Raw genomic sequence first — 16,084 nt, forward strand, 5'->3', positions numbered from 1 at the left:
AGCGGACAATACATTGCGCAACAAGACGTCGATCGAGTAGCAAACTGCACGATTTAAATATGAAATAATCATATTTCATCTTGTTTGGACTGAATTTGATATTATATATGTGAAATAATTATATTTAATTTAAAATTTTAAACTATTTGAGAAAAAAATATTTAATATTAATATTTTAATCCCAGTCAAGAGCAGAGTTGGAACAATGAGGCATTGTAGAGTTGACTAAAGACGTTAGCTCTTTTGTGTATATATATGTGTGTGATTTAATAAAAATGTGCGTTTGATTTTGAATTTTAGAAAAAATATTTCACATGTTACGTGTCGGCGTCGTGTTCACTTAACCTGTCAAAACGAAGTCTCTTTCAAACTAGTGATTGATGAAAAGGGTGAAAACAGAAATGATAAGTACCAAAAAAGAAGAAAAAGAAAAACTGCCCAAATTAATTGGTCAAATTAATAGGCGATTAGATGAGTTTATAAGCTTTTTTAAAATATTTTATAAAATATTTTACAATTAATAAGATGCTATATAGTATTTGGTAAATTTTTTAAAAAGAAATTTTATAAGTTTTAAAAATAAGATGTACGTTAAGAGCTTATCGGCTCCATTTTTTTTTAATATAAGAAATTATCAATTTATTTTTAAAATCTTAATAAATTCTTTCAAATTAATTATATTATTGTCATTATTTATTTATTGGGAAGAAAACTGACCAATTTTGTACCAAAGAATAGGCAAAAAGTTCATAAAATTCTAGCTCCCTGAACCATCTTTAAATATTATTGGTCAGTGAAAACCTGATTATAAAATTCTAGCAGTAGTTTTTGAGCTGCTAGCATGACCTTATATGAAGATGAATAACAATATATTTTAAGGAGACTGATAGGAATTATGTTTTTTTAATTATATATGTATATTAATATATTATTTATTTATATGAATTATATATATAAATAACAATATATAATTATATATTACACAATAGAAGCACGTTCCTCTCACCGTTGTAAGGAGGTAATTTTCTCTATTTTAAAAAATATAAAAAGATAATTTAATATTTTTTTATACGGTATTTTGCATATATGCCATATCACACAGAGTTTCTTGTATTTTTCCATATATATATAAATATAAGGTGAATAGCAATTTACCCCATTGTCATATTGAAAATGAGCATATTACCCCCTTATGAAAAAATATAGCAATTTGCCCCCCTGTACTTTTTGAAATGAAGCATTTACCTCCTTATACGGGTAGGTAAATTGCTTCATTTTAAAAAAACATAGGGAAGTAAATTGTTATATTTTAAAAAATACAGGGAGGTAAATCACTATTTTTTTCTCATAAGTGAGTAATTTGCTCATTTACGATATTACAAGAATTGCTTGCATTTTTCCCCATAAATATATATCAAGGACTAATCCTAAGAATGAAGCTGAAAGTTCTTTTGCTCAACCCAATCTCATCTTAATAAACTATTCCAATTAAGCTCACACGTACTATAATACCCACCACAATCTGTTAAATCATGAGAACCCATAATCATATATATTACTATCCAGAATCTGTCACAATATATATATATATATATATAGGAACTAAGGATCATTAATCTTTGAGAAGAATTTGAATGCATGAATCTTTCTTAACGACTTCAAAAGTTACAACGTCGTGTGATCTTAGACCCTCAGTGTGGGATGTCAAGACCTTTAATTTGCTGTGCATCATCAGCTGTACTTACGAACGACTCTTTTCTATATATGTCTCTGCATAAAATATATATTACAATTACAAGAATCTCATATCACATATTTTTATGGGATTAAGGTTGATTTGGTGTCTTCAGGATTATGTGGTGTCTCCAACACACACACCCATGTGGGTGTGTGTATTTTACGTAGACGACGCACAAACCTATGTGTTGGTAGGCAGCATCCTGATCTTAGGGATTGTTTTGCTAATATTTTGGGGTAATGCACACTGCACTTTTACATGTGCCCACAATCTACAATAGATATTGTATGGCAGTGTCCAATTAATATCGAATCCTTATCTTAGAGATTTCAAAAATCCAATGTCACCAACATAATCCCTTGTTTTCTTCTGTCTTTGCTCTAATATTGTGCTATCACACACACACATATATATATATATATTATGTATTAAAGGGATAACTTTGGTTTGCGTATAAAATAACTATTCATTCAGTTTCCATGGCAGATCCGTTGAGTCTCTTGTAAGTTTTCAGCAGTCTACTTTGCCGGGAAAATTGCATTTTACCTCCTACAAATTATATATCTATACTGTAATCTTGATTTTATTATTTTTTAACTTACCGTATCGTTTTCATAACTCCAAAAAAATTATAATTCAGTCCCAAATCTTAATTATGTTAAATTTTTAAAGAAAAAATCACATGCATGGCACGAGCTTTTTTAAGTCGGAGGGGCGTCACTGATGACGTTTCCGTAGAAAATTTTAATAAAATTAAAATTTGGGATTAAAATTATAAATTGCAACTAAAAGTTCCTTAAAAATGATATTGTAAAAGAACTAATTTGCGGGACGTAAAATATGTAATTATTCTTACTTTGTCATTATACATCTTGCTTTCAAGCATTGGTTGCTTCTGTGAAGGTCAATTAAGTAGGGATGGGGTTGGATTCACGTCAAATTCGGGCTGCATAAAGCCTGTTCCCCTTGGTATAGATTTTCAAATTAATTATAATTGAGTTTATACATATTATTGATTTTGACCTCGGCCATGCAATGTTTATTGGCTATAATTTTTATGAAGCTATCTCGCAAAAATATTTGTCATTGATATTATTTAACCATAGATAATAATAATTATTTATCATGACTTTTAGTTCATAGCAATTAAAATATAGGCAATAATAAAAAAATTCTCGTATATGGTTAAAAGTTAAAAAATATGACAAATATTAATTAACTACACTCACACAAAGACTATTAGCCGTTGTTTTTATAAGCAACACGAAATTACATCAGTTACAACTAAAAACTATAGCAAATGTTATGACTATAGTTAAAATCATGAAAAATATTAATTAATCATCGTCAAAACGTAATTTTTTGTTTTAATTTCATTTGACTATGACAAATAGTATTGATTTAGCGTTGATCTTGCTCGAATTTCATGACCTCAAAGGTTGACCTCTCGGCTAAGTGCTAACTTCACCAAGATCGAGTATTGGGTTCCTGAGAATGAAACAAGAACGTGAAGCTCGTCGGGTGTATCCCCAACAACGACCCTCCGACGCTCAAGTTAGTGGTGATCGAGGTAAAAATGTGTGATTAAGAGAAGATAGGTCGAAAAAGCGACGATTCGGTTACCTCAAAATATAGCGTCTTGGGGTATTTATAGGGTCTATGTGGATACTGTTGTATGGGCCACATATCAGCATCGTATTGGCAACCATCCTCAATCGGACGGTTCTCGTGCCGGGGTCTTCATGCATGGTTTGGATCGGGTCATGGGTTATCCAGCCCGCTTCTCAAGAGCGCACGGATCTGAAGCTGTGCAATGACTAAATTACCCTTCATTAAGAGTATTTTAGGTATTTTATATTAAAAAAGTGGATCTTACCCATCAAGCGTGACAATTGAGCTTTGGTCAATTACAACGTACGAAATAACTGAATTTTTTTTTTAGTGAACGATAATCTTCTAAAATTTTTAATACTTTCTAAATTATAAAATCAGTTAACTGGGGCGGGGAGGTCCAGACTCATTCGGTCTTGCTTTCACATGAATAAGATTCAGGTTTCTTTCCAACCCATAAAAAATTGTGCAAATCAACTTCAATTTTTGTTTTTTTTTTTTTGGGATAATTAATAATCCACTTTGAATCGACCGGTTTTGATCCATACTTTGAATTTAATATTCATCATTTCCATATATTAAAGTTCGTAACTAGTGTAGGAATTATATAAAGTTTTCGTACGTCGTATGAATACTTAACAATTATCCCATTCTAATGTATAATAATTATAATATACGGTCATATATATCTATAACGTAAACCAGTTGTGCTTGTTCCAATAAAATTCAACGTTTTTCTAGAAAAAAAAAAGAAAAAAGAAACAATTTCTGACTATAGAATAAAGAAACGAGAGGATTTCAGAGTATGGTGTGCAAAATTTGACCAAAGTTATGATTTGAAATAATTAATAATGTAAGGATGATGGATTGGAGACAACCTAACTGCTTTAATTTTTTATATGTGGGCATGAAAAATGTATGAGATATCAACATCATGTAGTTTGCTCAAGACCATGTTCCACATGTCGCTCTTACATCACTATGCAAATTTATATATATGATCATGAGATTTCATTGTTTGGAAGAAAACATGAATAAATAATTAATTAAAATTATGAGACTTGTCGTATTCTTGTGTTGTTTAAGGCACAGAGATGGAGTGATGACTAACGTAATAAACAATGACATTCTTTTGACTCTTTCAGCCCATTATGTTCTCATGAAATGTGTTTTTTAAGGTATGGCTACATATGTGCATGATACAATTATAGTTTAGTACAAAGGTCTGCGGAAACATAATTAGGGATAAGTATATTATCCTCCCCTGAGGTTTGGTGTAATTACGTCTAAATGTGGTTTGAAAAGTTACATTTAGTATTTCTGACGTTTGTTTTTGTTTAATAAATAGATTCGTTCGTTAGTCAAAATTTATAGAATTTGCTAATATCAACAAAAAAAAATTGAATAAAAGTTCATATTACCATTGTATAGGTCAAATAAATCTATTCCGATCAAACTACGTCTAAATGTGGGTTGAAAAGTTACATCTAGTATCTTTAATTTTTGTTTTCATTTAATAAATAGATTCGTTCGTTAGTCAAAATTTATAAAATTTGCTAATATCAACAAAAAATTAAAATTGAATAAAAGTTGATATTACCATCGATTGATTTATTACAGGTCAAATAAATTTATTCTGATCAAACTACTTTTATATATCTTTACGCGCAAATGCACATGAGCATGTACATTTTCATCTTTATAAAGATAATTTTGTTAAAAATGATTTTATTTAACCTATAATAAATCTGTAAGTCAATTAGGGTTAAATATGAATTTTTATTTTCATTTTTTTTGTTGATGTTAACAAATTCCATGAATTTTACTAACAGATGAAACTATTTGTTGGACAAAAACAAATGTCAAGGATATTATGTTTAATTTCTCAAATTTCAAAGGGTTTATTTATAATTACATCAAATCTCAAGAGAAGATGATATAATTATCTCAAATAATTAATTGTGATGAAAAGTTGTCATTACTACCCTCTGAGTTGCGATAAAAATTTGGGAAAATTGCAAAGATACCGTATGAATTTAGGTTAATTATACAAATACTCACTACCGTTTGTAAAATATCATATAAACTCTTTACATAATAGTTATAATTATAAGTACCTAAACTCGCTATTCAGTGACAAAATTTTACAAATATACCACAGGGTTAAAAAAATTACATCGACACCCTTAAGAGGGTGTGGTTTGTAATTTTACAAAGAATGTCGTTTGTGTAACTAGACTTGAAAATTCAACAAAATTTTCCATGATTGGAAGAAACATGCAAATGGGTCCGTCTCAACTCATTCCAACGGAAAAAAAAAAGCCGTCACAATGTTCTGCAACGGATGTGTCAAACCGTCGCAAATGTTAGATTATAATGAAAACACCATTTGCAAGTAAAATTACAAGGAAAAACTTTTTGAAAAAACGTGAAGCTCTTACAACACAATTTCCTACGCCGTCGCAGCGTTTCTCTTCGTTATTACATATAGGAAATTTGCAACAACATCAAAATCCTAAAACTAATATATATTTGATGTCTTCTTATTGGTAATCCCAATTTATTTTAGTTTCCAATTTTATGCATAATGTTATAATTTTTGTGAGACAAATAATATATATGTAAACCCCATAAGATGAGATTTGTCTAAAATTTCGAAAAAGAAATGCAAGCAATCGTTCTGTGATATTGTAAATGAGTAAATTATTTTTCTATAAAAGAATAGCAATTTAATTACATTCTTGTGTTTTTTAAAATACAAAAATTTACTCATATGTGTTTTTTAAAATGAAGCGATTTACCTCCTTAAACATAGCGTAAATTATTTCATTTCAAAAAGCACAAGAAGGAATATTATTATTATTATTTTATCATAGATGAATAATTTATTTATTTACATATATTACAGAGAGTAAATTGCATTAAAAAAAAAATAAGATCAATCGAGGGATAATATTCGTATAGTTTTTTCTAATTAATTATATAGTAGCAAGATCGTTACCAGAAGTTGTGCTACCACTCAAAGTAAACTCCTCGTCAGAAAAGTCAAAGCACTAATTATAAGATAGCAAACCAACATATATATATATATATATATATATATATATATATAGCACTTGAGAACACAAACATTTGCCATTAATTCCACTGCACGTCAAAGCCCATTTTTTATAGGCTACTTCATGCTCATATTAGTCGTAAACAATAATTATAAGCCAATTATATATATATAGGTAAATTATATTTTGCCATTTGAACTATACGCATCTTTATATTTTGGGATTTAAACTTTTTTTTTTGCGTCAACTTGTCATCTCAAACTTTACGAAATTTGCACTTTACCATGATTGTTTTTTTACTGATTTTTTTGCCGGAAAAACATATCATGTTGTAGATATGTGGAAAAGTATCACATCACATAACCCTTAAATATCACATGTGCAGTGGATGTGATTTTTTTTTATAAAAAATTTGGTGGAAAAATAGTTATAAATGGTAAAATATAAAATTTCATAAAGTTGAGATGGTGAATTAATAAAAAAAAAAATTAGATGTTAAAATGTAAAAACAGTCATAATTTGGATGGAAAAAAGTAATTTACCCTATATATATATCATAAAAAGATTAAGTATTTATAGGATTTGCGTGGATAACACAATATTATAAATTAATGGTTGCTTTTAATTGTTTCACTTTTACCCTATATTTGGATCTTGAATTTTAAAGATAAAAATATTGAATGAAGCTTTTGCATATATACTTCAAATAATCTAACCTTTTTTTTTAAAAAAAAATGATTATTGGGTTTAAATTTAATGTCTGATATAGGCAAGTGTCCCACATCGATTGCAAATAAAGAGTTTCAAAGGTGTATAAACCTTCTTTTCCTGATGAGACGTCTTTTTGAAAATCAAACTGTGAAACTCATAAAAGGTCAGAGCCGATAACACCTCAACACTGATAGCATTGCACCCTACATTGTTGCATCATCTATAGAAATGAAGTCATGTGCACATTCCAATTGGAGGCTGATGGTGTAGGCAATTGTCTTACATCGATTGCAAACGAGCAACTTGGAGGCTTGTAAGCCCAAAAGCCTCCTCTCAACAAGACGCCCTTTCGGACCTACTTGGTGAAAAATAAATAATATCTTGTACAATGGAACACTGAAAAAATAACTTCCCCCCAAAAAAAAACACCAAAAGATGAATATTTCGGTGCAGGAATGAAGAACATCAAAATATAGTGAAGGGATCAAAAAAACATGTAAAGTAAGTTTAATAACTTGGAACAACATAGATTTATTAGATGAATCTCCAAATTAAAGCTCCATAATATAAAATAAAAACTCTAGAATTGAATTGCGAACTACGTGCAGTCATTTTTAGTCTTGTTGGAATTCAAATTGACAGTAAAATCTAATAACTTTTAAAAATTAACACATGAAAGGGAGAATTCACCATAAAAGGCGAGGATGAAAACGAATTATGTCGCCAAGACAATAAATGCACCCCTTAGTTTATATATAATTAGCTCCAGGGAACTTGGAGAGAAAAGAATGAGAGAGAAATGAAAAGAAAATAAGAAATAAAAAAAAAACACTCTACTATAAATATTGATAATTAAGTCGATTCGTTTAAATCGAATCATTTATTTAAATTGTATCATTAGACATTTTTATTTCCACTCGTATCATCAATATATATATATATATATATATATATATATGATTTATTTTTCGACTGCATTTAGGTGGTAAAAAAAACAGTTTATGTTGAAAGTTAAAAATGATTAGGGGTTGGAAGTGACATAATGAGAAAGTTTGGAGATGAGACAGGGCTGTCTCAATGATATGGTTTAGAGGCATAATGAGATTTGATGATTTGGTTTTTGTAATTGCGTGAGTTCACATGTTTTAAGAAATAAAAACGGATGATTCTCAGCTGCACTTTCCACCACACTAACAACTCATAAAATATGACCCACAAATCATGCGTGGAACAGCTTGATTAGACTTAGTGCATGGCAACATTTCTTTTCCTATATTATTATTATTATTATCAACAATTGCTGTTTTCTTGACGTAAACAGTGAGATCTAGAAGCCCTTTACGTCAAGGGTAGTATTTTTAGTTTCATATCAATTCATTTTCATAATTTAGTTTTGTAATTTTATAATTTTAGTTTTTTTTTTTGGTTAATTTGATTAGAAAATTGAACGTGATTTGTACACCAGGACTAGAAATGCTGACTATGTCCCCTAAGTTACAGGATAAAATTGTAATTTAATTATATCGTGTGCAATTTTGTCTGCCAATTTGGTTGAAAAAAGATGAAAATTGCCCAGATTTTAAAGTCACAGAACTAAATTGGGAAAATCAATTCGTGCAAGACTTAAAATGCCACTCCCATAAAGTAGAGAACTAAAATTTTATTTTTCCCTATACATATTCTGCATAAACGAGTTTAATATAAAAAATTATGATAAATTCAATACTATTAATCATGATCAAATAAATTAAATAAAACTTTAGGTTTTGATTATAGACATTAGAGAGTGTTATGCGTCGTAAATTTAAGTAACCAATGATTGATAAATTTTGAATTTATGAATTAATATATAATTGGAAGTGAAATCTTTCTGTGGTTACTAGTCCGAGAATATCTTTTAACCCTTGAGACAATCCCCACACGTTTGCTACAGGATTTGTGCAATCTTAAATCTCTTTATTATGTTGGACCTAATATTTATATATTTGCATAATAATTAGATGCTTTTTCTCAATAATTGCGTCATAGTAAACACCTTTAAAGATACTAATTAAATACATAGATTAATTAGTATATATGATGCAAACTTGTAATTAATTAATTAATATAGTAATCCAAACTTGTGGTCCCTGATCCCTGATTCAATACCCAACAAATTTACAAGAGATTTTAACCAAAATTGCACTAGAATTTAATTAAAATTAATAAAGTAAAAACCTTGAAACACGTGAGAGCAGATTACTTTTCAACTTTGAGGATTCTATAATTAATAATCAATTACTTTTTAAGAAATCTTGATGGTATTCATATGAGAATTGAGATCCACCGAATATATGACGATGATTATTTATTATAAATAACTAAATAGCAATAACGCCACACTCGATGCGTATATAACGAATAAATTAAATATTTTGCTACATGTATTATCATAAAAGATAATTTAAAATTTATATATTTGAATTTTTGTCCCGTAAAATTGTATTTTATGAAGATCGTTAACGACATTTGTGTTTATTTCTTTAAAATGTTTTTAAAAAGAGTCGGGCTTTTCTTAGACGTAAAACTTCATAAAAGTTCGAGGGCTGATCAAAAGTTACATTGTAAATAAATAAATAAAAAGTAAAATAATAGATAGAAACTAGGTGAGATATCAAAATATAGTATTTCCTAATTTCTCTTAATAATAGAGTATATATAATTTTAAAATTTGAGCACAATTAGGGTTAGTACTGCATTTGGTAGAATTATTTTATATAATTCTGGCTGCATGGAACGTGTAGTGAGGGCGCGTGGGTTAGGTTAGAAATCTTGAGGGCAAACATTATCGCATATTTTATGAGTTAAAATCAGAGGACAATCCTTTTCAAAGCCCCATACTCTCTTTTTTTTTTGGTCTAAATCATTAATGAGCAAAGAGAAAGAATATATAATAGCAAGGGATTTCATGGAAGTTGTCAAAACGAGCTAGAACAGGATATTAAAATCCCAAGAATAGTATATAAACAGAATGAATCACACAAAATCTACACACAATCAGATCCAGCGATGCAATAATTACTGAGTGCAAAGTGTTGACAGCTTAAAAGGGTGTCCAGAAGATCTCTCTCTGATCCCATAGCAGTTCATCATCAATCAGAGTTTCTTGATTCACAGCTTTAAGGAGAGGGGAAAGAAAAGCTGGGGTTTTAGTTAAACAGAAACAAACACAGAGAACACACACTAGAGGAAGATGGGAAGCAACTATTTTGGTGAGCAGAACTACTTAGGTAACAGTGAAAGGGGTGCTGCAGGACTGTCGTCGTCGTCTTCGTCATCGTCAAGAAAAGGTAAAAAGGGCAGTTCCGATAAGCCTAAGCAGCCGCAGAGGGGACTTGGGGTTGCGCAGCTTGAGAAGATTAGGTTGCATAGTCAACTGGGCTGCGGTTACCTTCCTCCTGTTCATAACCCTTATGCCTCAAGTTTCAGTCAGGTAGATTGAGAATTTTCTGACAGTTTTTACTTATGTTTTGGTGATTTGGCAAAGGTTGTTTTGTCTCACTGGTGAATGGAATTAACTACAGGAGGATATCAGGCTGCAGACAGCTTATTCGTCGTCGTCGTCCTCTTTCTCCTATTCATCGTCGTCGTCTGCACCTTCTTATGGCTTTCAAGGACACCATGGAGTCGTGGTATGAAGCGTTCTTCTTGTCCTGATTAAGATATTGAGATGATGAACATAATCACTAGAAGTTTGCAGATGAACATTAATTTCTCCAAGTGTTTTATTAATCCTGGGAATTTGGTCTTGAATCTGTTTCTTATGTTAAGAATTGGTGATTTGTGCCCGCATTAATCTTGCATACCTATAAGAGCTTGTAACCCTAGACATGATTTGTCAAGAACTTCTTAAAGGCGAGGCCAAGAGGGACTGGAATATTATTGACTTTTGCTCTTCAGAATTGGTCTTTTTCGATCCATTTTAAGTCGAATTTGGAAACTAGTAGTGTATTGTTACTATAATCGAAGGGAAATTGATCTTGAAAGTAACATATATATCTCTGATTACTTGTGTGTTTGCTGTAATGCTTTCGACATGCCAAGATACTACAACTACTGAAACTTAAAAGATTTATGGTTGTTTCAGATGGGCTTGCAAGAATTGGATAGGGCAAATATCACATATACAGATTCCCAATCCAGCAGTATTGCAAGGTTAGTCTGATGATGTCTTCCGACACTACAAGAAATTATACTGCAATCAGCATCGATAGCATGATTTCTTGTAGTGTAATAACTTGGATTTTATTCCCATTTTGATCATATATTTCAGCATAATTCCACTAGTTTCCTACCCAATAAGGCAGACGTTTCTGATAAATTTCTGTGCTTAAACCAGGTGGCATCCGGGCAATGCCGGCTTTGGGGCTCAACAATTTGTGGAGCCAAGCATGACTAGATCCTTCTTCGAATCAGGTGTCGAGGTACATGTACATATATATATACTCTCAACCAAACACGTTGCCGTTGTTGTATAAGTAGGAAACTATTGATGAAACCGGTGATAACGTTGTTGTTTTTGCTCTCGTTCGATTGTTTAGGGCTCACTCAATAAGAAGAACAAGAATGACTGGAACAATTTGATGGTCTCATCGAGTAGTCAGACGAACTCCGACAGCTCTCAAGAAATAGATTTGGAGCTCAGACTCTCACTTTAAACTGCTTCATGGCCTTCATTGTTCAACTTAGCCCTGTGGGAATATTTCCTGCTTATTACATTTGTAAGTTGAGCATGAATCTTGAGAAATCAAAACTAGTAAATCTGCACAAGTTTATATATGAAAACTTGATGTACTTGTTTTACAGTTGCAATTGCAAAGATTGGCCCTGTGATTGAACTTGACATGGTATAATATATATATCCAATGAATCTTAATTATCTATATAGCTTTTATATACATATATAGCACATTAACTTCTTCAGCTGTATGTGTAAGCATGCACGAATCTATGCAATAATTAATATGTTCAACAGTTTTTCACTATGATTTGACTACACAATTGTTTTTATACCAAAGTTAGGTCCGATCAAACTTAATCAATTATAAGTAAGTATGATCCATTTGCATGCGATTGCAATTTTAGTCCTGTAATTACTAATTATGATCATTTGATGTGTTAGTCCCTCTTTACGTTTTTTTATTTATCGAATTCAGAACAGAATTGACCCGACTTTTCCCTTGTTTGCCGAATTTCTTCCTAGATGGCAAGGAATGAAATATATGTGTCACTCATGTGATTGTTTAAAATTAGGACAAATCATTCTATTGGTTGATATTGTGTTCTTTTTTGCATGAGAATGGCATTAATCAGCCAAATCAACCAATAGGATGATTTGCCCCAATTTAAATAGTAATTAACATGAGTGGCACTTGCTAATAAGACCTAATTTAATTGGTGAAGCTGAAACCTCATAATGTTAAAGGTCATGGATTTGAACCCCACCTTATGCGTGGAATGTTGTTTCTACTGTATAGTATGTGTTGGTTAGATTTAGTTTATTTGATATTATTGATCAGGGTATGATTGTTGTAATGATCTTTGTTAGATATTGATATTTGACAGGAATAAATGCAATCGATTTATTTCAATTATTAATAATCCATCGCTCTTATTTCAAAAACATGAGTGGCGCATGCCACTTTCTGGCCATCTGGCATGAAATCTGACAAACACAGAAAAAATCCTACCAAATCTATCCTAAATCCGCGAAACAAAAAAAACGTACCAGGCTGAATTACAACCCAAATAAATTATAGGACTAAAATCCAAAATTGTCAAAATTACAGAATTAAAAATGCAATCTCCCTAAACCGTATACCAATCACATTGAAAATATATTATACCTGCCATCAAATCAAATCAATCCAGATCTGACAAGACCTATCAATTTAAGTTAGAATTTCCCAAACTATACACTGCATGAAATTAACACATATATATGTCCCACATAGATAAACACACTGTGCAATGCACCTGAATTGCTGGATTAAATATGTTCCATCTGTTGAAACATATATCTTCACATATATATAGATAAAAAACCTTTAACAATTATTAACTTTGAACCATATAATTATATAATAGGATTGTGTGATGATTGAGGTCTCAAACTGCAGTTTTAATATATGAATGAAAAGTTGAACAAATCCTCTTGTTAGAAAAGGAAATCAATAGGCTAGCTAGCTAGCAGCATGCAATATATATATATTAATACTGCTTGTTGATGGAACAGTTAAGAAGCTGATTCTTTGTATTATTGGATCACACAATCTTCTCAAATCCTTGATATATATTCTCTTTGTTTCTTGGAGGGAAAAAGAAAACAGTGACAGAGATGCTTTTTACATTCCTCCTGTCCAAGGAAAAACAGACAGAAACGAGGACAACCCCAGGTTTTGTTTCAGTCTTTCATCCATGATGTTCTAGAAAACCTTAGCCAATAATTGTGTTTCTTTTGAAGTGCAAAAAAAGAAAAAAAGAAGAAGATATGAGACCCTTTTGATGCTTGTGTAGAATATTAAAGAAGGTTATAAGAAATTTAGCTTATATTCCGCCGTTTCATTTTCATCTCATTCTTTATCCTGTCATTGAAATCCAAAATTTATAATGCATGGATACGGACAAGATACGGAGCGGACACGGCAACACAAAACATATAAAAAAATTAGGATACGACACGGTACTGATATAGTTATATATAATATATATTTTTAATATATAGTATCAATTTCTCATAAAATTAAAATATGCAATATAATAATATCAAGATAAAATATAAAATAGGATGAACTGCAATTTACCCCTTATGATATGTGAAATTAGCAAATAAACTCCTATGAAAAAAGAATTAGCAAATTAATCCCTGCGTTTGAAAAAAAATGAAGCAAATTACCCCCTATCAATGGTTTAGATAGGGGGTAATCTGCTTTATTTTTCAAAATATATAGGAATAATTTGCTATTTTATTTTTTCACATAGAACTTTTGTTATTTCTCATATCACATGGGAGTAAATTGCATTTTTTCCTAAACAACTACACAATTAATAAAAATCAAAAGGGCTGATGAACTAATAAACGAATATAGAATTAATACATAATTATATATATATATATGATAATTATATAAATATGGTAATTTTATGTATGTATAAATTTATTTTTTAACTTATTGGTTTAATAAATAAGTAAAATTAAGATAAAATCAGTCACAAGTATTTTAGGATTACAAAATAAAAAGAGCTCGATGAACACGTAAATTAGAATTAGACAAATGGTGATTTGTCATTTAAAAATCTCTTTATTTTTTTCACAAAGTAAGTTTTGTTAGGATAAAATGGATTTTTCACACTTAAAAAACAAATGCCATAGGGATTTTTAAAGGTTTTAATATTTTAGATAATTGATATGGGGTAGATACTTTAGGAATAATCATCATATTTAATCCTAAAAAAATTAGATGAAAATTTAATTGCATCTGACGAATTGAATTTATTATTTAATAATAATTAGAATGAGAGGTGTCGATAATTTTTCAAAGTATTTTTAATTTTTTAAACTTTTAACCCTCCAAAATTGGGCAAAAGTGATCCGACCCGCCCATTTGGCAAAGCCTGGCAGTCAGATTCAGGAATATGATGGGCACCTACATAGATGAATTTGAAGTTTTGCTTTCTTGCATTGAATTTTAATTACGGAAGAGAGATGGTGGTGAAAGATGTAGAGAAGATGGTGGCAGTAGGCCTCGTTTGGGGGGCAACGAACGCCCTCATGCGCAAAGGAGCAGTCATATGGGACCAAGCTCTCAAATCTACACCTCGAACAAACACGCCCATCAAGAAGTGGCTCAACCTTCTCTTGATTTGGCAGTACACCGTGCCTTTCCTAATTAATCTCTCTGCCTCGGCTATTTTCTTTGCCATTTTGAGTGACACGCCCATTTCTTTAGCTGTGCCCGTGACCAATGCAACTACCTTCGCCGCCACTGCTGTGTTCGGGATGATTCTTGGAGAAGAAACCCGTGTTGGGCTTGCCTTGTTTGGTACCCTTCTTATTATTTTTGGTGTCTATATTTGTGTCATGTGATCATGCTATGAATGTTATACTAATGAAGGTGTTGATTCATTTCTATCAAATGTGGGGTTTATCTTGGTTTGTTGGATGTAAGGTGCTTGCTGAAATGACCCTCTGAATATTGAGAACTGAAATAGAGTTTGAGTGCTGTCATATAAGTGAAAAGGTGAAGAGCAAGTTACTGTTTCTGAAGGTTTTTGTCTTTCGCACTGCTTGAACTTTCTGATGTTCTTGCAAAATGGGTATTTATGTATTCATAGTCTCTCATCATTGGTAATTGAACACGAAGTGTCTGCTAGGTGATGATCGTGTCTCTCAAGATTATGTATAGAGTATGAAGGAGCTCATGTAATTAACTAAAGCATAATGAGCAGGAAAAGCAACATTACATTTTCGAAATTCTGCTCCTGATTTGTGTTTTTGGTTGGGAAAACGTAAGGGTTATGAGAAAAAAACAGAAGAAGCTGGCGTTTTTGTTTTCTTACTTATGAGCTTTATTACTTTTCCTGGCATTCTAGACATAGGTTCCTCGTAATCATGTTGATTCAAAGTATTTGAGATTTTTACCCAATGGTACTATTTCTGTGGACCTTACTGTGATTTTGATTCTTACATTTAAGCAAGAATAACAGATAATGACAGGTCCAACCTTTTCCTTTATTGTGGAAAAAATGAATGCAAGAAATTCACAACCTTTTTCATAATTAAGGCTGATGCTGCCTCAGTGGGGGTTTGCGGGCCTTTAACCATTTATTAGTAGGGATGGAAGGAAAATTTTGCTCTTAACTACATACAAATTATGTGGAAAAAGTGTACCATCTAACCCACTGGATTGCTAGTCAGTCACAGTTG

The 16,084-nt window shown here is 31.1% G+C and overlaps 2 protein-coding genes across 2 annotated transcripts; both read left to right on the forward strand.

Annotated features, from left to right (window-relative positions):
• LOC105173813 (protein SPEAR1) lies at positions 10,055-12,001 on the forward strand. The gene is made up of 5 exons (XM_011095692.2): positions 10,055-10,591; positions 10,683-10,790; positions 11,246-11,313; positions 11,498-11,582; positions 11,700-12,001. Exons 1-5 carry the CDS (start codon positions 10,352-10,354, stop codon positions 11,814-11,816), a joined length of 618 nt encoding a protein of 205 aa, XP_011093994.1. The 5' UTR covers positions 10,055-10,351; the 3' UTR covers positions 11,817-12,001.
• Positions 14,754-15,692, forward strand: LOC105173536 (transmembrane protein 234 homolog). Its single transcript, XM_011095316.2, has one exon. The coding sequence runs from the start codon at positions 14,813-14,815 to the stop codon at positions 15,242-15,244; it is 432 nt and encodes a 143-aa protein (XP_011093618.1). The 5' UTR covers positions 14,754-14,812; the 3' UTR covers positions 15,245-15,692.

This window comes from Sesamum indicum, linkage group LG11 (assembly GCF_000512975.1).
Source record: "Sesamum indicum cultivar Zhongzhi No. 13 linkage group LG11, S_indicum_v1.0, whole genome shotgun sequence".
Taxonomy (NCBI): domain Eukaryota; kingdom Viridiplantae; phylum Streptophyta; class Magnoliopsida; order Lamiales; family Pedaliaceae; genus Sesamum; species Sesamum indicum.